The 25,265-nt window shown below is 41.8% G+C and overlaps 1 protein-coding gene across 5 annotated transcripts in view; it reads left to right on the forward strand.

Moving 5' to 3' along the window:
* Window positions 1–1,768: 1,768 nt before the first annotated feature.
* The window catches only part of GALNT11 (polypeptide N-acetylgalactosaminyltransferase 11), a 47,964-nt gene continuing 24,467 nt past the window's right edge, over window positions 1,769–25,265 (forward strand). The window contains exons 1-4 of one of the 5 annotated variants that reach the window (XM_048322869.1): window positions 1,769–1,840; window positions 17,561–17,893; window positions 21,591–21,714; window positions 23,072–23,238. In XM_048322869.1, coding sequence (XP_048178826.1) covers window positions 17,599–17,893; window positions 21,591–21,714; window positions 23,072–23,238 — 586 coding nt within the window. In that variant the 5' untranslated portion in view covers window positions 1,769–1,840; window positions 17,561–17,598. The other 4 variants (XM_048323030.1, XM_048322789.1, XM_048323111.1 and 1 more) reach the window with 4 other exon arrangements.

Consider the following 25,265-nt stretch of genomic DNA (forward strand, 5'->3'; position numbering starts at 1 on the left):
CAGGATAATGGTTCTGCAGAAAACAGATAGCATATGTGCTGAGGTTGCTTTTACCTAAAAGAGTTTAACACAAACTTGCAGTCCTTGGGCTAAATTATTGTAAGAGAGAGATCAAAGCTGATGTTAGCCATTATGAAGCAGGAATTCTGAAAAGCTGTCTGATGGGGGGCTGACTGTGTGGCTATCCCATTTAACTGTACCTTGCTTTCATCTTGATCCCTGCTACCTCCTTGCCATCCACCTACTAACCCCTCAACAGGCTGTAACTCCTTTTTCTCTCACTGCAGCTTCTGATTATGGATTGCCTTTTGCCCTCTGTACTCTAACGCTGCAGCTACAGCTCTTTGACGGGTTCTGGGTTCTGCTCTACTTTTGTTATTATAAAGCACCTTGCCATAATCTCTGGATATTAGGGGTAACATCCACCCCAGAATGGGCTTGGATGTGTCAGCCCAGTTTAATTTCCACTTCAATAAAATAAAATCTGCCATCTTCCAGGTGTCACTCAGGAGCTCAAGTTCTGTAATCTCGGTATTTACAAAATAAGCTCCTGGTCTGACAATGAGTTTGTTCCTAAACCCCTCACCAAGGTTTATAAATCCAACATGCCTTCCAGTTTCACCACTTTTCCTGGAGAAAGGACACCTGCCAACTTGGTCCTGCACAAAGATGGATCTGTGGTGTGGTGGGTTTAGCAAGCCAGTGGCTCGACCCTTTACTCTGGGTATCAAAGATCTGAGGTTTCAGCATGACTCTCCACCTGTGAGGATGTAAATCTTGTCACTATGGAAGCACATTAACAGCCATCTCAGGTTATTTCAGTGTAGCTGTGGTAGATTTCTCTCTGCTATCTCCCTCTTCCAGCTGAAGAAACCATCCCCTCACATTCCACACAACAACTCAAACTATAGGGTCAGGGATCCATGGCTGGTCAGCCTAGACATCCTCCATCAGCCTGACCTACAATCCTTTTTTTCCCCTTCAAAGCCCCTGGACAAGTACAGGGTCTGGAGCATCTCATTTATGAGGGGAGACTGTGGGAGCTGGGCCTGTTCAGTCTAAAGACTGAGAAGGGATCTCATTAATACATAAAAATATCTCAGACACGGGTGCCAAGAGGATGGTGCTGGACTCTTTTTGCCAGCAACTCTTTGGTGCCCAGCAACAGGACAAGGAGCTATGGCCATAAACTGAAACACAAGAAGTTTCACTTCAACGTGAGAACGACCTTCTTTACAATGAGGGTGGCAGAGCACTGGAAGAGCTGCCCAGGGAGGCCATGGAGTCTCCCCTCTCTGGAGACATTCCAAACCCACCTGGACACACTCTTCTGTCCCCGGCTCCAGGTGACCCTGCCTTGGCAGGGGGGTTGGGCTGGATGGGATCTCCAGACATCCAATCCAAACAATTCTGTGACTCTGTACTTCCAGGGGCCACTTAAGGCCGAAAAGCCCGAAACAAATACCTTAAGGGGCTGGAAAAGGTTTTAATCGGCACAGAGAGCTGCCAGACACCGTGTAAGCCCGCTGGGACGAGCAGACATACACAGCAAATCTGAGGGGACGAGGGGAGCGAAAGCCGCACATCCACAGCCCTGCACTCCTGACTGCCCTCACAGCTCGGCAAAAGGGACGCAGGACACATCCTCACAGCCCCTCGGCTCTGCCCCTCAGGGCTCGCCATCTTCTCCGGCCGCCCCTGCTCCGCCTGTCATGGCGGCTGCGGAGGAGGAGGAAGAGGAGGAGAATGGGGAGGAGAAGGAGGAGGAGGCAGCGGTCACATGGCGCGAGCGCCGCCACAGCGGGCGCGGGGCGGGCGAAGGGGCGATGCCGCCGCCGCGGTGAGTGCGGGGCTGTGCGGGACACGGGCCGTGGTGGCGGCGTGAGGGGAGGCGGCCCCGGCGGGGGAACCGGCGCCGGGGTGAGGGGCAGCCCGGGGGTGAGGAACGAGGCCAGCGGCGGTATTGGACTCTCTGTACACGGTGGTGTTTGGTCGTAGATTGGATTCGATGATCTCAGAGGTCTTTTCCAACCTAATTGATTGTGCGATTCTGTTTTCCCGCCTGCCCTGAGGCTGCGGTTCCTGAGCCCCAGCGGCGGGTCCGCTCCAGGACTGCCCCGCTTCGGGTCTCGGGTGAGATGACAGCGGGAGGCTGCCCCGGCCGGGTCCCCGCCTGACCCGGTCCCCTGCTGGGGGCTCCTGGTTTAACCTGACCCCGGGGGGAGACCGAGGAGCTGCAGCGGGTTGTGCTACACAGGATGGGAGATAACGTAATTACTGTTTTTTATAGTCTTTAAGTGCACGTGAAGGGGCAGCAGCAGCACGCCTGCAGGTAGACTGAAACTCTGCAAATCTGACCCGAAGTGTGAGGATCGGTACGTGTTGGTGTTGCTGGCGCTGTTCCGTTCATTGATTCGTTTGTAGGGCGAGATCAGACATTGCTTTTTGGAGCGCTGTGTGACCCCGTGGTGTATTAAAGCTTTATTATTTTTATGAAAGGGAAATTTATTTTAAAACCGTTTCTTCCCCCCTCTGCTCCCCCCTTGTTCTTCAGTTTATACTTATATGCAACATTGAGGCTTCTCTCTTCCTTTTAGCAAGTATGTGTTATTCTTTGTGGCTGGTCTCCAGCCCTTCTAGTCAGTTCATTATTACCATGTGGTATTTTTCTTTTTTGTATGTGTGTGTTAAAGCTTATAAGGAAAGCTGTAGCAGAACATACTGAAGCAAATGGACTGTCTCAAAGTTACTTGCAAGGCAGAATAAAGTTTCTCTGGTCCCTTGCTTGCAAGAAAACAGACAAATCTGAATAAGCCACCAAAAGCTCTGTGCTACTGGCAGTGGGGAGCTTAGCAGGTCAGAATTCTGTGCTGTGATGTGGTACTGGAAGCAAACATTGTGTTTAGAATCCACCTTTCCAGACAGCTGCTTCACCTTTGTTCACTTCCTTACAGGTGTCAGCCTTAAAACCGCTGTTGAAAGTAATTAGAGCACTGAAGCTCTCCATTACAGCATGTCTGCCAAGCTGTATCCTGAGGTGTTTTTAATATCAGTTGCAGGGCAGCTGCAGTAGACCTTACTGAACTTTATTACATAATTAAAGTGCAGTCCCTGCTCTTCCAAAGAAAAAAATAAAATCTCATGACCTGACTTTGTCGCTGTTCTGTAAACCATCAGTGTTTTCTCCATTTGGTCCAGAGTATTTGGAGCATTGCTTTATATTTAAAGGAAGGATGAAATCTCTCAGTTCCAGCACAGTGATTGTGCAGGTGGGCAGGGTTGTTAACGCTGCTAACATGCTTTGTTTTTCCCTGGAAAATGCATTTCAACATAAGATCAAATGCCTTCTCTCTGTAGAAAGAGTACTCTGGTAGTCTGTAAGTGATATTAAGTATTCTTGCATGCTTTATGAGCTAGCTTTTTTTTTCTTTCCTATGGATGTTATCTTAATAGGAAACTATACCCAGGTATTTCTGATTAGCTTAAGCTGATCCAAGTGCAGGCTGTGCCCAGGAAAGGATGGTACCAACCTCTTCCTGACAGTGTGTTTCTGCCATGCTACCCTGTAGAGGACCCCTAAATATGTGAAATAGTCCAGCTGGGATTCCTAGGCCTCATTTTAGACCAGCATAAATGGCCAGGTGGTTCCAGATAAGAGGCTTTTGATTAACAAGCAATTGGCCTCCCCCGGTAGAACTCTCTGAAGAATTGCATGCCTTCTGCATAAGCTTTTCCTCGTCTCTGGGTAAGATAAGCTCCTGCAGAGTTTTAGGAGCTCTTCTGCAGCAGGGAAGGAAAGAAATAACAGTGCAGCTCTAATGAGCCTTCGTCTCCCAGCCTCAGATGAGGATGCCAGCAGGCAAAGTGGCATTTGTTCTGCTGTAAGAGAGTCTGACTGCAGATTTCAGGGCCTGTGGCCTGGCTTCTACTATCTAATCACATTCTCAGAGGCTGGAAATCAATACTGCATTATGCATGGGAGTAACGTTGGATAAGGTTTCTGAAAAGCTTCTGTATGACAGTAGTTTATGAGAAGGGGTGAATCTGATCATCATTTTCATAGTGATGTAAAATAACAGTAGGTGTGATTGAAGCATTTTAGGAGGCAGAAAGCCCAGAAGCAGCAGGGCAAGGGAAATAAAGATAAATTATTGGTATTTTGAAAACTTACACAAAGTAGGCTTCTTCACAGTAAGTGATGGAAACCCCAAGTTATTTAATGGTGGGTATAGGGCATGTGTGTAGTGTGGGCTCACATGGATGAGGTTAGAATTGTCTGAGCAGAAAGTAAAAGTGGGGATTTTGGATCTTCCAGTGAGAAAGAACAGGGTACTGTGGGGGTGAAAAGAACAGAGGCAGGATGGTTCTTTGGTTACATTCCTTGAAGGTCCTGTAGAACAGTTGCAGTCTGAGCAGCCAGCAAGCTGAGTTTGACAGTGTGGCAGCTGTGTGTTGATAACCTGAAGGAGAGAAGTAAAGGGAGATGTCCACTGAAGGGAAAAAGCAAAACTTCTAAGATTACATTAATTCTTTTTTGTGACTTCTTTGTCAACTTCCTAAATAGTTCCATCTGCCTGGCTAGGTGATACTACAGCTACAGGTATCCCCAAAATCAAGCAATTTCCTTTAGTACCATTCGTTCTGGAGAGATGTTGCTTGCTGTTGCAGAGCAAAAGTGAGTTCTCGTATTTCAAGTGCAGAAATGAATTTGTTTTTTCTTTCTCAAAAAGTATTACAGAGGTGAACTCTGATTCAATCCCTGTTAGAGTGTGGGAGGCAGATGAACTGTCTTCTTATCTAAAGTTTCCTTTCAAAACATATGGTGGTTTATGGAGATGAAAGCATCTGCTGTTGCAGCTACTGTGTTAATGTATAAAGTACTGTCAGTGGTAAGGCCTCAGCTGTTCAACCAGGGTTTTGCAGCATGAGTAAAAGCATTTGTTTAGCTCTCTTTGTGTAAGTCAATAGTATGCACCACATCCTTCAGCCACGTTCTAGCACGTTTCTCATGTGAGTCAGCATTGTGTAAGAATTAGTGTAAATTCCCTGTTTGAAAACTCTGTAAAAACTAGAAATACATTGCAGCAAAAAAGGCAGAAAAATAGGAAGCTGATTGTACTGTTTCATTCAAGAATTGACTTCAAGTATACTAAATTTCTGATATTTTGTTGTAGGAACTTCTGAACTTATTCCCTGAGATGTGAAAATATGCTAAGTCTGTAGATTAAATAATTGATGGTGTTACTGAAATGTAGAGTACGAAGTGAAGTGCCTGTAAAAGTGTGTTGCATGTGTTGTATCTCAGCTTTTTCTTGTGCAGTCTGGCTTGGCAGCCTGATCCTTTGCATGTTTGAAACTGGAACACAGTGCTCAGGGGTGAATCAGCTTTTCCACTGCTGATGCTGATTAGAGACCCCTGATGCAGGAACCTCAGGATTTGGTGCTGCCTGCTCTGTGCTTTAGAGTGTGAGCAAGAAGAAATTGTGCAGGCCAGGGAGGAGTCCAGAGCCAATATCCAATATCCCATAGTGCTCGTGGGCCTTTGATGTCTTTGTGGCTCCAAGTTCAGTTGGGAGCAGGTGAGCTGTTGTGGTTTTCTGTCTCATGGCAGTAGTGCCGTTGCAAGTTCTGCATTTCTGAGCCTGAAGTTTGCTCTGACTGACAAGTTTTACCTTATCAGCTCTGCTACAGAGACTGTTCACATTCATGCTCCAGCCTCTCTTGCCATGGAACAGGACAAAAGTAACTCTTGCTGCTCAAGAGGGAAGGAATATGTGCACGAAGAAATGCTGCAGAGTGGCTGTTTGGGGGGTAACTGCCCACCTGCAATAACTTTTTGTCACTCCTAAGACTTCAACTATGGAAACACTGCACCATTTAAGAAGTCAGATTTTAAATTGACAGGCTAAGCTAATAAACTTGCAGAGGCATGCTGAAAGGAAGGTACCTCAGTGAAGGGTTGCTATGTGCCAAACTGATTTAAGCAAATACTTAATGAATAATAGAAGCATGTTCGTGGAGGTCTTCTTAGTTTGTGTAAAACCATCCAAATGTTGCTTGGCTAAATGACACAGATTTTCTTGTGCAGACAAGGATTAAATTGGGTGCTTTAAACCTTGGAGGTGGCCTTAATTAAAACACAGATACTTTTCCAGGAAGCACAAACTATCCTGTTTTGATTCAAAACCTCTCATGAATCAATCTTTGTATGTATTTTGACTATTTTGCGAATTCCTGAAGCATAACATCAAGAACAAAGGATGCCACTGTCTCTAATACTTCTCATATTTGTTATTGAGTATGTTTTCTAGAAGTGTTTCCTTTAGTTTTCCATTTCCTGGAATACCTTAATTTTGTCAGTTAGCATGTATCTCTTATCTCTGGTGTCAGCAGATGTCGAGACTCATCACCTATGAACCAAGAGGTGGCCAAGTTTTGGATTGCACATTAACCTTCTGTGCAAGCAGAGTGTTGGGAGGCATGGCTCCTACTGAAGTGGGAAAATGTATTTTTGGTCTTCTATTCATTTTGTTGCAACATCCGTGATTTCAACATCAAAATCCAGTTTCCCATCAGAAACACTGGCAATAGATAAGTAGAAGAAAAGTGACCAAGAGGGGATGGAAAAGGAGTGGTCCACAGCTCTTTCCTCAAAGGGATTTCTTGGGAGAAGGAAAGATTGAGTCTGTAAGATCACGGAGAAGGAATGAAAGACTAAGAAAATTAATTTTTGGCGTAACTTGTAGAAGTTTGCTCTCCTTACAGGCAGTGTACGATCTATTTCTGCTATTGACTTCTTTTAATCCAACAATTAAACTATTTGCCTTAATGCATCAGGAGAGAGCAGAGACATTGAGTTGATGAGAATCTCATCAAAATCTGCAGCAAAACAAATACTTCAACCAGTGTGTCCCTTGGCTCGATCTGGTACTTGTCCTGGTGCAGTCAGGGAGTTGGAGAGAGAACACAAAGTATGTTTATATCCTTAGGATTACTCTCTTTTATTAATGTCTGGAGACATTTGTGAGAGGATAAAAGACATAGAGAAAAACCTGTGTGCAGAAAATACTTTAAACTTCTGATGAGAAAATGAATCCAAAGCAAGAAGATTGCAGGGTTTTGGTTTATCTCAGAATTTCTTACTGGGGAAAAAATGAAAGTTCCAAATGGCGTGGATACTGCAGACTTTGTGCTAAAGCTTGGAGTGAAAAACTCCAAGTGATGTTTGTTTCTAAACATGAGAAATGCAGATGGACATTGAATTCAACTCATGCTTTTGGTATTTTTTCCCTTCTACTTTTTTTTTAAAAATGGCCATTCACATGGAAAAACACAGGACATGGTATATTGAGGAAATCTCTAAGAAAGTGCCATCTCTTAATAGCATGGAGAAATATAACAGGGTTAAGAACTCTGAGCAGTTTAGAATGAGTTAAATATTTTCCTGTTAGAGGCAATCTAGGGATTTAAACTGTAACTTGTTTTAACCTCACTCCTAATTCTGGGGCTACGTTTCATCTATTGTTTATAATTTTGTTTGTTTGGTTTTTGTTGTTTGGGGTTTTTTTTAAACAAATAAAGCCTTATGCTTATATCAGTTACTCAGGCTCTATAAAGATGTTTGATCCTGTTCTGACTGAAAAAAGTATTTCTATGTAAATTTCTGCCTATTGAAAAGGAAAACCCTGCAGAAGGAGAAATGAAGTAGATTTGTATGATTTGTGGGGAGTAGGCTCGGAGATTTAGGAATTCTGTCATCTGATGCTGCAGCGTAAGATGCAATGTAACCATGCTCATTAAGTAGTTTCCAATTCTGTAGTACAAATAGTAACATAATTGCAGTGGGTTTGCATTTTATATATGTTCGGGTAGAGTCTTTGGAAGTTTCTAGTGTGAGTCGGCAGATGCCTTTTATGTCTTTTTTTGTATCCAGCTGTTGATTTCAGTACTGAGTTCTGCACAAGTGGATGGTAGATATCTTCTGGGAGCTACTGCAGAACTTGTGCCAAGTGCAGTTTCCATGGTTAGTAGTCGCAGGTTTAAAACAAAGTGGTCAACCCCACTTTTTACCACTGTCCTACTCAAAAGTACTTTAGTGAGGTCTGTTTTGTTGACAGACCTGCTACCAGCTTTTTTTGTCAGGAGGGTTGCAAAAGTGAAGTCTGATTTTTTTTTTTTTTTTTTTTTCCCCTCATTTTTTTAAGAATTAGAAAATGTGCTTTTGCTTTTGTTGTAAAAGACTGGAAAAAAGCCCAAAGCACTTCTGTTGAAAATTTCTGAAGATGAATAGAATGCGTACCTAGAAAATTTCTGTCAAAATGTGGAAATCTCATGAAGTTACTAGTGATTTGGAAAATGGCGAGTAAAGGAATTTTTGTACAACTTAATGATTATTTTCTCTAGCATTATTATTGTCCAGTCATGATGAAGAATGCCACTGATTGATTATGTGAGTGGCAGGAAAATGACCATGAGTATATTGCCAAATCGATGGATTGATATGGATCATGCATCAGCTGAAAAAACATAATAAAAGAGATGTGAAAAATAATTGCAAACAAAAATATATTGATGCTTTTGGGGCAGTATATGCAGGCAAAAGAGTGCATGCAGCATTGGTGTCCTCAGACCCATCCAAACTGGGCTGTTTTCCTAGAGAAATCTGTGCCTGTTGCCCTATTCCCAGTCAGGACTTGCAAGCAACAAAGTGTTAAGTTTCTGGCTCAGCGGTTCATTGTTCACTGGGAATGAAGACACCGACTGGATCTGCAGTCAATGTGCTCTCCTGTGTAACCTTGCACTGCTTTAGTGCCGACTCCTCTGGAAAAAGGTGAGGGTTCTACAGTTCAGCTGTTCCTGTAGAAGTGTCGCTAATCTAATTATTTTGCATGAATCTGCGTTTTTGTTGTTACTTCGGTGAGCTTTGCAGGCATAAAATGTGAGGAACAGCTAAGCAGATTTTAAACATTTAGAAAAGGTATTAAGCAGCTTATTTGTGTGTAGTTGACCTTGTAAGCTCTCTTACATTCTGCGTTTGTATATAGTGCTGAAGGGTTGTTAAACTAATATTTAGATGCATGAATCTTTAATGTGAGGGATGCATTGAAGAACAACTTGTGGGGTGTTTAACCTTGCTGTTTGCTAAGCTCTGTGAAGAAGGAAGGGCTGTATTGCAAAATGCATTTCTTTGGAGACATTCTGGCTTCTTTCAGAGCTGGTTTTACTGATGAAAAGAAAATCTCGCTGTTTGAATTAGTAGAAAGTATTTATTAGCAACAAAAAAGGCAGAAGGTATTTTTAGGACTCCGGGAATGGCATGACATGTATTTGTGTGCCAGATGGCTTAAAGGAACATGCAGCTGAGCAGCCTACAGAGCGTTTGTCAGGGGGATAGGTAAGAATTTCTTTCTTATAACTGTGCTTTGGGAAATAAGAAGGATTTTTGTGGAGGGGAATGAGGACACTGCAGCAGCATGAAACTGTCTACTGTATTGCACTTATTTACCCAGAATTGGGCACTAGGATTTTGGTAAGATCACATTTCTAATCCAAGAGTACTTGTTTTCTCCAAGCAGGCTGGACTACTATGTTATTGTTCTTGATGCAGCATTGTACCACTGGTTGTAACTAAACCCGGTATTCTTTTCAGCTGTTGGTTAACATGAGATCCTGGCTTAAACAAGTTTTTCTTTCCAAAACTTGTAACTGCTTTTTCCACTAAAATTGTGTCCTTAAATTAGAGTCCTCATTAAATGTTCTCTCTTCATGGAGTGGAGTAATACGTGGGGAGAAAGGTACCCTTTATCAGTAAGGAAAAAACCCAGTATGTTTTATTGTTGACAAAAAGGTGGAAGGTGTTAGGGCAGAAGATACTTGAGCATTTCTTTAAGGGAGCTTTTGAAATGCAAGTGGATAAAGGAGGAATTTCACATTTTTATTATAAAAAAGCCAAAGTGTTTGCATACACTCTGGTATGGCAGCCTACTTAAGTAAAGATTTTTTTTACTGGAGTTGAGAAATTCCAAAAAGCTTGGTAAGCAAAGTTATGTTACTAGAGGAGGCGTTTTAATGTATAATTCACAGATTTGAAAATGATGCTGTGCAATATTTAGATATCTCTTGTTAAAGCCCAAAAACTGAAATACAAATCAGTATATGAGTGAGTCATTTGACACAGGAAAAATAGTAAGGACTCAGAACCTAAAGACCTAAGAAGATGAATTATTAAATTTGTCCTAGAACACTTAAAGCTTTTCAGACTTCATATAGGCAGAGTATAGTTTCATAGGTCTTGAACGATTCATGCAACTAACCTACGTGCCTTTCTTTATCTTTAAAATATAATGAATATTATTGGTATTTTAAGATTATCTGTAAACTGTTGCTCAAGATTTTGTATTACTTCCAGGAGGATTTATTTTAGGTGGCATGACAGGGATTTGTGTATCTATGCTGAAATGACTAAACTGTTGGCTCTCAAAGCTTTGAAAGTTGAATTTAGAAGGGACTTGCAGAGGCTAATTAAAAATAGATCTTAATGTGTCATCTCATTAAAATGAATGGGAACAGTGGTCTTATGCAAGAGGACCTGTGGTCCACAGGATATTTCTGTGAATGAGAGTTGGTGTGACTGAACATTAACATTAACATGATTTAACATTAGTCTTTTTTAGTTCTTTCTCCTACCTTGCACCTCACTAAATAGCCTGGGTCTGTTTTCTTGGTAACATCCCTGTAGGTAGCAACAGGCTGCTATTTAATTCTCATCCCAAAGCCATCTCTTCTGCAGGCTGAAGGAGCCCAGCATGCTCAGTTCTCAGAGGGCAAGTGTTCCAGCCTGTGACCAATCTAGGTGGCCCTTCACTGAACTCACTCCAGTTTTCTGATGTCTGTCTTGTACTGGCAAATCCCTCCTTAGGTGCTGTCCTCTGCCTGTGGTCTCAGGGAGCAGTGGAATTGCACCCCTGCATCAGCTGGCTGTGCTCCTGTGGGTTCATCGCTCAGCTCTCCTTGCTGCAGGGTTGTGCTTAGCCAGACCTTGGCTGGTCCTTCTCTGCAGAGCTGTTCCTCAGGCTGTGCCAGCAGCCACGGAAGTGGTCTGTCCCAGGTGCAGGACTTGGCATCTGTCCTTGCTGAATGTCATGATTTAGATTCCTATAGGCCCAACCTGTCTTTGCATGAGTAGTTACCTGCCTGTATTCTGTCAAAAAGAGCCACTTAATTCATAAAGCGCAATCACCCATCCCTCTGTAAGGTCAAAAATTAATGGTTGTTTTTAATTAAAAACAAACTGGCAGGTAGATTCAATTTAGTAATAAAACAATCCTGTTGGACTTTTTTTAAGAAGGAGTTAAATTGGCTTGTGCTTAGATTCTGAAGCACACAAACCACTTTATTTTGAAGTGTCTACTACTTTTGTTCTGGCTGTGTGGATGTCGCTCCTAGTGATGTGTGTTGGATCTGAAGCAAAAGCTGCCCGAAGTGTCCCTTTTTCATCTTGCTGGTCTATTAACTGTGACTTTCCCAGAAGAGAGAGATTGTAATGGAAAGATTGCCTGGAAAAAAATAATTCTTGTGAAAGAGCAGAAGGTGTGTGAATGACATGTCTGTGTATTATTGCAGTTCTACTTCTTCCTAACCTGGCTTCTGTTCATTGCACTGTTAATGCTGTTGTTTGATAGTGATTCAACCAGTAAATTGGAAAGCCTATTCATGGGTAGCTATAACATGTTGGAGGCCAAGAAATGTAGAAAGAGTTAAGGCTGTTAAAAAACCAAAGTTGCATTTGTGAGTAGTGTTATTTTATATTTGTGTGTTCTGCTCTCTTCAAAAAATAAGAAAGTAAAAATTAGAAGCATCTATAGAAGATCATGCAGCAAATTATCCTAATACTCTGTAGCAAAATAAAGTAGTTCAATGGTTTGGGGTTTTTTTACTGGAATGCTTTTTAAAAATAAAGATTGTACACATCTGTTCCTTGCCTCAGTATAGTTCCAAAATACACAGGTATTCTTGCAGGGGACCTGGGTAGTATGAGTTGTGTGTCTGTCTTTTCCTTTTTTTTTTTTTTTTTTGAGGAAAAGCTGTTCTTGGAAAAACTACAAGTAGACTTTAAGGTTTTCTCAAATAACTTTTACTCCTATTTCAAAAATCTTGAGGTTAGTCTGATCCTCTGTTTGACCTCTGACAAACATGAGTTCTGGCACAGTTATGAAATATCTACTCATACGGTGTGTTTACTAAACTGTTGAGGTTAATCCAAGCAGATGTCAGTGCTTAAGCAGTGGCAGGTCATAGAGTCTGTAGCAAATATTGCTCATTAAGCCAAAATATTGTGGAGTGTGGTTGACGTTTTTGCTTCCTTTAAAAATATCCAAGGCCAACACATTGGGCCAGTGTTACTGAGAGCTGCACAGGTTACTAACAACAAATCCTGCTGGACTGTTGGGGGGGAATACAGTTGTATCCTTGTTGGGCCAGTTATTAAATGAATGTAAATGTTCCCGGGTTTGATGTATGAAATGAATGTCATGGTGGTGGTGTAAGGCTGCTAAAAGAAGCTACTGTGACATGAAATGCCTCTTGCACAGTGAGTTCTGCAGCTCAGGTCTGGCAGGTGGGCTCCCGGAGAATTTTTCAGCTTTGGGATTGATTGAATTTGAGAGACGTTTACTGAGTTACTAATATTTAACCTTTATAGTTCTCTTAAAAAAAAAATCAATTATTTACTACTTGTGCAAGGAACTGAGACTTACGTACTGGAATTCATGGAAATCAGAGGGCAGTATTTTACTCCTGGCATTTCTGGCATGTAGGTCTGCAAACTCAGTTCCAAGGCTTTGCCAAAGGAAAACTGTCAGGCAATAAATATATGACAGTCAAAACAGAGCAACAAGAGAGACACTGAAAGGCTGAATGTTTGGTTAGGAATTCTCAGAATACTGTGCCATTCAGTCTCGGTCTCTTCTAAGCTGATGCTGATGGAGGCAGCTTCTAAAGTATGTTTTTTCCTTTCTTGCTTCCAAACTGGATTGTAATTTCTTGATGTAGGAGATACTGCCACCTTGGATGATTTATGTTTGTCATGTTAAAGTGTCCCTGGATTCCTGGGCACGCCAGAGTGAACAGCTGTGAACTCCATCCATCTCTAGGGCATGGGATTGACTGCCTGTAAAATACTTAAAGGTGTTATCATTTTTTACTTGCTCTGGAAGCTCCTATCTTGCCAAGGGAAAAGAAATGCCTTCTGTTTAGTTGTCTACTACTTGAGTTTTTGGAAAGGAGAATTGTTTGAGGTGTTTTTTACTTTTGGCAGCTGTATTACTTTTCAGAAATGAAGGGGAGATGCATGATAGACCCTTCAAACCTAGTCTCTTTCCAGTAAAATTTGTGATGAACTGTACTGTGAAACAAGTCTTCTTGCTATGTTTAAATCATGGATTATTCTTCTGTGGCATTTAGTGGTTTTGTTTGCACTTGAATAAATAAATAGAAAAGGGTTCTAACTGTACTGTCCAAATAGCAATTTATTGGTGACTAGATTCATTGTTACAGTATTGCATATATGAAAATTATTCTAATGAGCCCACTGACAAGGTTATCTGAATAATACAATTCTGCTTTTTTTGATTTCAGTTGTTTCTATCTAACTGTTCAAACCTGCCAGCTGTGCTTGCATTAGTAGAGCGTTAGGCTGTTGGGTTAAAAATACATGTAATCTGTTTTTCTCATGCAGTGTGTATCAGGGCTGAGAAAGATCCTAATACTTTGGATTTGAAAGGCATGTCCTTTGCATCTCCTGTATTCAGGAACAGGTTTTCTCTATTTAAGAAAAAAACAGTGAGAACAACTAAAGAAGGATTTGGCTTTACTTAAGTTTCAAAATCCTGCTTGGAGAAACCAACTGGGAGAGGGTGGATGTTTAAGACACTCATCAAGGTATTATCACCTTCCGTAGGCTGAGATACTCATTGAGTAAATTGGCAAAACGTACTTCCTAGAAGACTTCACAACACTGGAGAGCAAAGGAATCAGGACAAAGTAAGACTTTTATTCACTGTGTCTACATGGAAGGAGGTCATGGATAGGGAGATGGATGAGGTAAGAATCAAGGGTTGAGTGTCAGGCTCCATGAACTGAGTGTTTCCTCCTGTGTCCTTGTGACCAGCTGCAGTCTCCTCTCCTTCTCCCTCTGGCACTTACCAAAGTGGTTATTCTTTTGTTGCACACGGAAATGAGTGGAGGGATTCTTGTTTGTTGGTATGGTGAGGAGAGGCAGATACATTAATGTGACTGTGCTTTGTATGCATAGAAGTGTAGGGCTGGAAAGGTTCCTCAGGGCAGTTCCCAAGCAGGACTGACACGGCTGAAGACTTGGAAACCTCCTCTGGCCTAAACCACATCTGTAAGAAGTCAGTCAATTGAAAACTGTCTAAAACTGGAGCGTGCAGCTCTGACACAGATCGTGACTCTGCTCAAATGGTAGAAGTTGTTGAAATCTAAAGGACAGTGTTTCTTTAAATACGTATATGTTGGTGAATAAGGTAAACTAATAAGCCTCAATGTGCTTTTCATACACAGAGTTATTTTTTTTTCCATTCTTCCTTCAGAATTGTCTAACTAGTGAGTCTGTATTTTCCTGCCAAATAAATTACCAAGTGTCTTGGTTGAATAGCAAGGTGCTGAACTGTTCATTGTGGAGGTTCTGTAATTTGATTTAAATGCAGTATTTCAACATCTTTATCATTTTACAAAATGCCAAAATTGTGAAGGAGAGGAAAAAAAGGTGAAGCAGATCTAGCAAGGATCAGGTGGAAATATCTGGTTTGTTTAGCTATGGTTTGCATTTATTACTTTTGTAGCAGTAGCCAAGCATGAGCTTTTAGCCTGTTCAGAGAGCTCTCTGGAGATAGAAGGGATGTACAGCAATGTCCTCACTCTGGTGATTAGTAATTTATTCCTTCCTCTTTAATCTGAGTGTGCCTGATGTCAGTCACAGCAGACTTTAACCTTACTGTGGGTGGAAGTGCCACAGCAGCAGGTGTAGCTCTGAGCTATGAAAGAGATGCAAGGAACTAGGGAAATACTTAATCCGTGAGGAATTCTGCTCTGTGTGCCTGTCTTCTGACTGTTACCAGAGATAGAATAAATTATGTTTGGTGTTTTTCTGTGCAAGCTGCAGTGTAGATGCATCCTTAAACAACTCTGACGTGAAATGGTTCCTTCTCTGTTATAGTAATCTTTATCTTACTAGGACAGTTCTGTTCCGAAGTGTCAGTGCATGTTAGGATTGTCCATCTGTGTTACCATAGTGAATGGAAAAACACCTCCAGCAGTTTTTGAGGAGCAGTATGTTAGGCTTGGACAAATCTTACAGCAGATGACCTTCTGGTAGCCATGCAAAAAGAACCTGGCAAGCGCCCAGATCCTCTTTTATGGAGAAGCATTAATTGTCTGCAGACCGCCAAGCAACAAGAAGTATTATAATGAGAGGATATAATTGTTTATCTGCTCTTGCTCCTCTGCAGCCTCATGTGCTTTTTCTGAGCCAAGCTTCACCTTGGTATGATTGTGTTAGCACAGGGCGTGAGGTGCTGGGGATTGGTCATCTATACTTCTCTAACTGGTAAACCTATTCTGCTAGCTAAAACAAGGATTTTCTTAAATCGTTTCTGCTCCAGAGCATTCAGTGCCTGACTAATTTCATGGCTTTGCAGTTCAGCAGTGAGATTTCTGTGTGACAGAGAGAGCCAGTTTCACAGAGAGTGCAATTCATCTGTATGCACAGGGTCAGCCTGAGATTTAAACCCTGCGTAAGACCTTTTTAAGCTCCCTGGGCTCAACTGCTGCATAGATTGCTGCCTTGCAGGAGTGAGGGAGTTTGACATGGTAAGAACAATGGGTAAATTATTTTTGAGGCGGGTGCGTTTTGGTTTTTTTGCTTTACACTGTGGATATTTTATTCTTGGGAGATGATGACCTGCTGACATCTGGGAAATGTAAGCTTGAATTTTGACATATATTCTTTTTGGATGCGAGTCACTAAGGACTCAGAATTACATTACCAAAGTACATGGTGTCTTTATAATGTTCTTTGGGATCATTAGCAGCTTCTACCTTTATTTAGTAGTTTCCCATATTGAGAAAGAATAATTTGTTTGTACTCATAAAAGTTCTGGTTTGTTCTTTGCCACCCTGACCTGAAGACTTCTGGTGGTTTCTGACTTTTTGAGTAGTTTGAAAAATGCATCAGGATAAATGATTGACTCCCACCCCAATATTTGTTTTCTTAGAACAAAATTTTTGCTAATTAAAGGTGATTAAATTATTTCCTGACTTTTTGTTACTGTTCAACCAGTACTGTGTTACTTGTTGTGGTTACACAGTGATGAAAGAAAATCAAATTCTTTGAGTCAGTGTTTTTGTTTCCCCCTGAGTTTGGGGAACTGATCTGTATAGCTTTTAAGGCTTGGGGGGATTTTTTTGTTAGTGTGGGGGTTTTTTGTGTGTTGTTTGGGGTTTTTGTTTGGTTGGTTTTGTTGGGTTTCTTTTGCAGGGTGGGGGGAGGGTGTTGAGCTTTTTTTAGATTTGGGGAACTCCAGAAAGTCTACCCAGTTCTCCGGGCCCATAAATAAAATATTTTCACCAGCTTCATTTGCTTTACTTTACAGTTTTGCTTATGACAGTAATTTCCAATATAGCTTGGGAAAATTGTGGATGTCTAAAGTAAAACTCTAGTCTGGGTGGTTTCCTTCCAGCTCTAGATGAGCATCTTCTCCAGGGAATATGAAAGCTTTTCTGGAGTCTGCAGAGGCCTGGAGGAACCCAGTAAATTACCTTAGAGCTTTTTCTTCTTTCCCTATCCCCTGTTTTCTTTCTGTGGAGAAGATTATCTGTAAATGCGACTATCTTGGTGCTGTGTGCTGTTCAATTGTACCCCATGTTTTCTGGAACTCCTGGGACACTCATGATGGCTGTTCTTAAATTTGGGGCAAGAAGAACTGAACTATGTGGCTTTTTTGAATCTGTATTCTCTCATTCCATGCTTTAGGATAGGATCTGAACTACAAAAATGGATGCATGTGGACCTACTCTTGGGCAACTGGCTCCGAGTGGCCCTGCGTCAGCAAGGGGGTTGGACGAGGTGACCTCCAGATGTCCCTTCCAGCCAAAACAATTCAGTGAAGAATCAATTCCCTGTGTATAGTATATTTAATTATATAGTTATAGGTTTAATTCAAGGCAGGCATACTAGAAATATACTGTTGTTGAACAGAGATAAGTATATAACTATTCTGAGGAAAATTAATAATTTTTACCTTTAATTTTGGTCTGTCACTGGGCTCTTAGTGATTGTTTGCTCCATGTTTTGAAGCAGTGGTATCCACATTAAATGTGAAAACTGGTCATGTTTACTTTTTGAATGGGAGAGTGAAAAGGGATTTACTTCTTAAGGTCTGTGCTTAAAGTTTAAGTTCTAAAAATCTCTTAACTAACCTATAGAATGTATTTCCTAAGGTAACAGGCAGCACTCTCAAAATGTGTTTTCACTCTTTTTCAGGTAATTGAGAATGGGCCCTCAACGATGCTGAGTCTACAATGGGAAGTGTCACACTTCGCTATTTCTGCTATGGGTGCCTCTTCACATCTGTGACCTGGACACTTCTGCTCTTTGTTTATTTCAACTTCAGTGAAGAGAACCAATCCTTCAAGAATGTGCCCATCAAGGGGCTGGAACCTCAGAGGCCATTTCCAAAAAAATTCTACCCCCGTTTTACACGGGGGCCAGTTAATATACCTGAATTGCAACAGAAAGAGAATAAGATAGGAAACTCTTTTGGAAATCATATCCAGGACCCAGTTAAGGGGGAGATAGAATTCTCTCCTGAAATGGGTAAGTAGTTTTCAGTGTTGGTGACAAACTTAGTAAAACAACAGAAGAAATGAGATAGTGTTCTGTAAAAAAAAATCACAAGGGAAAGTGTATAATGAAGAAATTTTGTTAGTTAAAATACAGGTGGCACTCGTGGCTCTTTTCATTAGGAATTACTTAAAATTTATTCTACAGCGCTTAATCCAAAATACACTCTTTCTAGCATTTGCATCTATGCTGGGTCAGTGCTGATGAGGACTGGGTTATAGCACAAGTCTGCCCTTGATGAACTAAATCTTGCTTTTGGAAGGTTCAGTGTGTGCTTGTTTCATATCTTACTCCTGTATTAATTGGACTCAAATACATAAGCTTTAATTAGCTACAGAAAAACTACTTACATGCAGTAATTAAAAATAGTTTGATATCAATAAACAATAAAGAGGACCCATTGATTTGGAGAATGTGCTTGGAGTATGACTTAATCTATAAGAAATGCGTGTAGGACAAACTTAAAATGCGAGGTTGAGATGACAATGGTTAGAGCCAAATCCTACTTACTTTGTACCAGAAAAGGTCTGTATGTTTCACTAGAGTATGTTTCATCAGTGAGGTGATTTAGTTCTGTGTTCCAAATTAAAATGCTTTTTGTATTCAAGTGCTTATAGCATATTCACTGCTGTTTTTAGATGTGCAAACAGGCATATTGTGTACTGGCTTAAAACTTGATTTGAGTCTGGAGGCAGAAGCTGGGTGTTATGGCAGAGTGTTGGGGTGTTGGTTTCTGCTGCTGCTTTGGGAAATACAGCACAGAAACCTTCATAGCCAGAGTTTAATGCTCAGATCTCAGTGAAGTCCACTGTCACGAGTGTGGATGAATGGTGAATCATGAGCTTCGTGAGTTTATAGAACTTAACCAAACTTCACATTCTGAGTTGGTCATTAGACTTGTGTGGATATGTTAGAAAAATGGCAGTTCATGTTGCCCTGTGGCATTATAAGTGTTTATCAGTTCACTGCAAAAAGCCTGAGCACCAAGCGAGGTGAAGGCCAGTCCAGAGGTGGCCATTTCTTTTCAACTCTTCAGTACGAGCCAGGAAAGAAATGGAGCTTTTTAACTGAGGAGTCCTTTGATCTTCAAATCAAATGACTGGTTTGGTTGGTGAAAGCCAAGTGCCAGGATAAATTCTATGTCAATCATCAGGAGGCAGCTCTTAAGATGAGGTGTTGTAGGAAAGGGCTTCCTGTCTGTCTAGGTTAGGACAGTGATAAACATGCAAAGCAAAAAAAAAAAAAAAAAAAGATAGTCAAAATCAAACTGTCATCTGGTAGGTCAGTCTATCTTTTTTTTTTTTTCATTAATCTGTGAGAACCATGTAACACTGCTGAAGTAAAGCCTAAACTGAGGTTTTGATTGCAAACCCCTTGTTTTCCAAGGGTTTCTGTCTGCTGTTTGAACTGAAATTTTTCAGGCCTTTTGCATGCATTTGATACTGTTCTTCATGAGAAGGTTTTAAAAATATTAGAACTCCTTAAATATATTAATAAGATCAGAAAAATGTAGTTAGTGGTTGACTATGGATGGATTGTAGAATGAAACATTTGGGGTGTGTTTTAAGTGCATGCTTAGTATGAAGAAAACATTTTAAGGTGACCACAGCACACTGTGCCACTGATTATGCCAGAATGACGGAGCTGCGTGTCTGAACTGACCAGCTGAAGACCTTCCTTTGGGAATGGATGTGGTTCATAGGAGGACTGACTGACCCCTTTAGGCTGCTGGTGCTGGGGGAGTGACACTGCCTCTGTAAAGAGACCTCATTCCTACCCCTACGATGCAGCTCATCCGCAGTGGGAGCACTCACCCATCAGCAGGACAGCCAGTCACGAGACACTCTGTGGGTGTGTCCCGTGTATCTCACAGATATCACAGCCCAGCGCTTCCCACTTGGTCCTGCACAAATGTCAGGGCATTTACTCTTGAGCTGTTTGATAGTGCAGCTGCATTGCCATTGCTGAGCTCAGGACTGAGAGCCACAGGGTGGTAAATGTAAATGGTGGGAATGTGGATGCATGGAATTCCCTCCAGAAGGTCACCTGATACCTGTAGGTAGACTTTGTAATTGAGACACAGCTGTGCTCTGAAGGCCCAGATGAATTACTTGTTTTGAAGCTTTTTTCCATTTCAAACTTTAAAAATTAATTCTCTTTTGTGTTTAACCCAACTAATTTTCTCCAGACTCAAGATCAGCTGGCTTTTGCATAGCTGATGAAAACTGGAGAACATGAGGTGTGGAGACAGGCTGAGAGGATTGAGTTTATTCTGCCTCAGAGAGAATGCTGAGGGGTGAGATTTTATTGCTGTCAGCAGCAGCTGAGTGGGAGGCTGTAGGAAGATGGAGGCAGACTCCTTCCATAGTGCATGGGATTCTGATAAGAAATTGGAGCGAGGGGATTTCAGTTATGGAAGAGGAAAAACATTTTCAGTGTGATGGTGGTCAAATGCTTGAACAGGGAAATAAGAGCTTGTAGAATCTCCATCTTTGGAGATACTGAAGGCTTTCAAAACTCAACTGCACTGGTCCTGAGCAACCTGATCTAGCTGGATCTGCTTTTGGGAAGGAGATTAGACCAGGTGTCCGTTTCAATCTGAATTATTCTGAGAAGGCATGGAACATTTTCCTGGATATATGGTAGCATTAATGAGGAACCTTCTTGTTTTCTGCAGATTTTGAATGATATGGAGATGATGGGTAGGGTGGAAAGAGATAACTGACGTGATCCTTGCTCACTTCTTGTACTGAGATTTCAGTGAAATTGCCTGTGTAGCTTGAAAATAACTGAAGAGAAAGCATTTCATTCTGTGCAGCCAGCTGAATAGAGACAATAAAAAATAATCACTCTCCTGCCTATATTGTTGTAGAAGTGGCTGGAGGCACAGGTGGTGGCAGACACCAGCTGTCTTTCCCTCATAGAGTTGTGTGAAGCACCACACTGGTTTGGTTCTATTCGCACTGGTAAGTACGTGGCTCAGTGAGAGAAGCCTGTGGCACCGAGTCAAGGCAGGCAGGATGGCATTGAAAATTTCATCTTGGCTTATAGCAGTACATTTCCTGATACCAACTTCTTCTGCCATGCTTAGTAACAGTTGCCACTTCTGTTAAAATAATCAATGAACAGCAGCTCTGGTGGTGTTTTACTTGCTGTCAAAGTCCCAGGTGAGATAAAAAAAAGTTTACAGTTCTTGCGTGGCTATTTTTATTACCACAGACTTCAGAACTGCATGAAATTTGAGCTGCTATTGTGAGGTTTTTTCTACCATTCTAAATGTATTTCCTCTCTCAAAAATCCCATTACAGACCTGTCACCTGTAGGGATAGATGCTGATTCATTGTATGCCAAAATCTATCCTCTGTTGCTTGTTTGATGTTGGTTTTAGCTGGTGCTGTGCATTAGAGGCCATGTGAGTGAAGGGATGCAATAAACACGGTGGAGCCAGCAGTCTTTGGAGAGGGATTTAACTTTATTAACAGCTGCTAAGTGCTGCCTGTTTGTGGGAGGGAGCAGAAATAGTTGCACAAATACACACTTTGCAAAACCAGAGGGGTTTTTAAGAATATAATGGACTTCAGAAGAGGTTAAAGTGTAAGTTTCAATCCTTGATTTCTTTCAAATGGTGTTTTTGAGACTGTTAGCTGATCTAGGCGTGTTACTTTTGCAGGAATGATTTTTAATGAAGAAGATCAGGAAGTGAGAGACTTGGGCTATCAGAAGCATGCTTTCAATATGCTTATCAGCAATCGACTGGGATACCACAGGGAGGTGCCTGATACAAGAGATGCAAAGTAGGTGCTGAATTTTGGAGAGAATGTGGTATAGTTTCATGTGCTCAATGGCTTGTTACACCTGATGTAGTATTTAATATTTTTGGTATAACATTTCTGTCATACACTGTTTCATCTTCATGTGTTGCTGAAGGCAGATTTTTCAACTATTTAACAGGAGTGCTTGAGGCTAGAGTTTTTATTCTTTGGTCTTTTCTGTCTTTTTTGACTGAATATTGTTTCTGGAGATCTGATTTTTTTTTTTTATCAACTGCTAAAGGTACATGATAGATTATAGAAAATATCTGCTCTTTAATAGAAAATATTCAGAGCAGTGCACAATCTATCTGGTGCATGTAGTGAGGGGAACAACTCACCTCTGTAGCAACAATAAGTCCCAACACTGAAAAATAAATAAACCTGCGTCTATTTTTCTACTGGTTTCTCTGGTCTGGGTAAATGTAATGAATTGTACTTGCTGATATGTCTCTCCCAGAACTGAGCTCATTCAGAATAAATGAAAGCTTTTCTTCTATACTTTCAGGTTTTCATTTATATTTTCTTATTTTTATTGGATCCCCCAGCCTGGCACCTTCATATGGCATTAATTGGTGATACTGTGCCCTATTAGAAGTAAGGACAGGCTTTGAAAATAAGAAGAAATAATGATCTTTTGCTTTGAGTGGGATTCAGCTTGCAGATTAAGATGCTTAGATAACTGCTTGTTAGTCAGTTGTTTCTGCTTTTATTATAATTAGCAGAGATCCAGTCAGTGCAGTTAATGAAGCATGCAGAGCTCTTCAGCTGACAAAACACACTTGACAGCCTTAGGGTGAGCTGAACACCATTTAGACTGCACTGACAGCAGTGACTAGACTTAAGTGTCTTAATCTGCCCTCTGAATCCCAGCCTTGGTTGTGTAAATAGGTTTTTAGCACCAGTGGAAGTTTTCTGGGTATCCAACTTGTCTCCAGCAGCTGGCCAATAAAGCTACGGTATTTTTGTGGGCCTCATGTCATATTTGTGCTTCTTGTACATGTCTGAGCTACCTCATGGAACTAGACAGTGTTTTGACAGCTGAAACAAGCCCTCACTATCTTCTGTTCTCTGTCTTGAGGATCTCTGGTTCTTCCCACCTCAGTCCATGATATCCTCTGTAACACAAGCAGCAGTGTTAACTTTGAGTCTGTATTATGTGGAGAGTAACTTACTATGCTGAGCCCGCTGTAGCTGTTACATGTCTGGGCTCGTTATGTTCACGTTAGGGGTTCCTCCTACACATTTAATGTTTGCTTGTTATTTATGAAGTTTCAGCAATGACCCAGCTCTGTGGAAACCCCTCTGTAAATAGTGATGACGACTCTATTCCTGTTTGTAGATGCAGAGCGAAGTCCTACCCTGCTGATCTGCCCTCTGCCAGTGTCGTGATCTGTTTCTACAATGAGGCACTCTCAGCCCTGCTCCGCACAGTGCACAGCGTCCTGGACCGCACCCCTGCTCACCTCCTGCACGAAATCATTCTGGTGGATGACAACAGTGAATTGGGTGAGAGACCCTTTCAGGAATGTTAACTTCTGGGCCTTCCTGTGCTTTATTGACTGATCAAAATAAATAGTGGAAGTTGTGATGCAAAACCAATTTGTACTGCAGCCCATCTCCAGAAAGTGCCAGCCAGTAGGGATGTGTGGTGTCCTGAGATGCCCAAGGTGGCATCCTCTTTGCCACTGGTGCCATTTTACTGATGAGCTTTGTATCATACCGGCTTCAACATTCAAAATCAGGTTTTGAAGCTACTAATCACAGACTCAAAGAATGTTAGGGGGCTGGAAGGGACCTTAAAGATCATCCAGTTCCAACCCCTGCTGCCATGGGCAGGGGCACCTCCTGCTAGACCAGATTGCTCAAGGCCCTATTCAACCTGGCCTTGAATGCTTCCAGGGATGGGACATCCACAACCTCCCTTAGCAACCTGTTCCAGTGTCTCACAACCCTCACAGAATAGAATTTCTAACTATAGAGTATCTAACCTAAATTTCCTTTCTTTCACTTTGTACCAATTACTCCTTTTGCTGTCACTCCAGTTGCTGATGATGAGTCCCTCCCCAGCTTCCCTGTAGGGTTCCTTCAGATATAGGAAGGTTGCAATGAGGTCTCCACAAAACCTTCTCTTCTCCAGGCTGAACAGCCCCAACTTTCCCCTGCTTTCACAAGGGAGGTGCTCCGCTCCTCTTATGCCCGGTCTTGCACACAGTGATGAGTGGAGGTCATGAAGCAGTTGTTTATCGTTTGGGTTTTCTTAGCAGTTCCTTGCTTGGGCTGCTCAGGTGCTCAGAGCAGATGACAGAGAGGCCACTACTCGCGGTGAATGCATCTGAAAGGCGCTGGAGGCACACAGACACACCCGGCTGCAGGCTTGTGGATGGGTTGCTGTGCCACTATGGAAACAGTGCCGTGTTTTGTACTTGCTCAGCGTCTCGGACCAGCAGCGTGCTGGGGCCGGAGCTCAGCGTGGCCGGGAGGGCTCTGCGTGGCTCTCCAACAGCCTCTTGTGGCCACCCCGGCAGCGGCTGTCCTGCCTCTGGGAGCAGCCTCTGCTCCCGCAGGCACGCAGGGGCCCTGGAAGGGTAGACCCTGCAGAGTTGCTTTGCTCCTGTTGAAGGATTGCTGCTTTTTCTCTCGATCGACAGACAAGGTAAAGACAGACACACAATTCAAGCGTGGCCCTCCAAAAGCTCTTCATTTTGGCCCTTCAAATGCCTGGTGAGGAATGTGTTAGTATAGCAGTTCTTGCCAGCAGGACTCTGCAAGTTCCCTGCTCACATCTATGCAAGTCCACAATTTTTTTTTGCATTTTAAAAATGACTTTTAGATTGTATTTTTATTTAATATATGTAATTTTAGCTCCCTTGGTCTCATTGTTTGGCTTCTGGTTTAAGGTCTCACTGGCTCTAAGAGACTGGTTAGGTATGTCTGCTGTAGAATGGCATTCTCTTGTTATGCTGGAAGTTGATTTCTCTGAGGTCGGATCAAATGTTGAGATACAAGAGATAGCAAAGATCAAACACTCTTCCTTGCTAAGATAAGAATGTGTAATATTTAAAAGCTTGTTTTGTTTTGTGTTTTGGGAACATATGCCTTTCTATGAAGTGTCTTGTGCAATTTGTTTTGTATTCAGAACTTGCCTTACTTCAAAACTCAGTCTTTTGAATGTGAGGATGCATTTGATTGATGCCTGTGTTGAGGCAGTAATACCATCACTCTTCTGGTCTGTTGTTAAATTGAAGCAATTAGCAAAGTTGCTAATTTGAACCAAATTAAGTTCAAAACATTCAAGTAGTTATTTTTGTCTTTCTGACTTCAAATGAACTTGTTCTGAAGCCAAAGGCAGAAGGAGGTATTGTTTACACACAGAATTATTGCTCTGGATGCTAAGGATCCTATATTTTTACTGGTGCTTAGTTTTAAGGGATGGATTCTTATAGCAGAAGAACGGCAAAGATGGTTTGGGGTCTGAGGAAACGGATAAAAACTTTGGCTGTGCTATAGATCTCATGAGCTTGGGCAGATTGCTT

This window comes from Corvus hawaiiensis, chromosome 1 (assembly GCF_020740725.1).
Source record: "Corvus hawaiiensis isolate bCorHaw1 chromosome 1, bCorHaw1.pri.cur, whole genome shotgun sequence".
Lineage (NCBI taxonomy): Eukaryota > Metazoa > Chordata > Aves > Passeriformes > Corvidae > Corvus > Corvus hawaiiensis.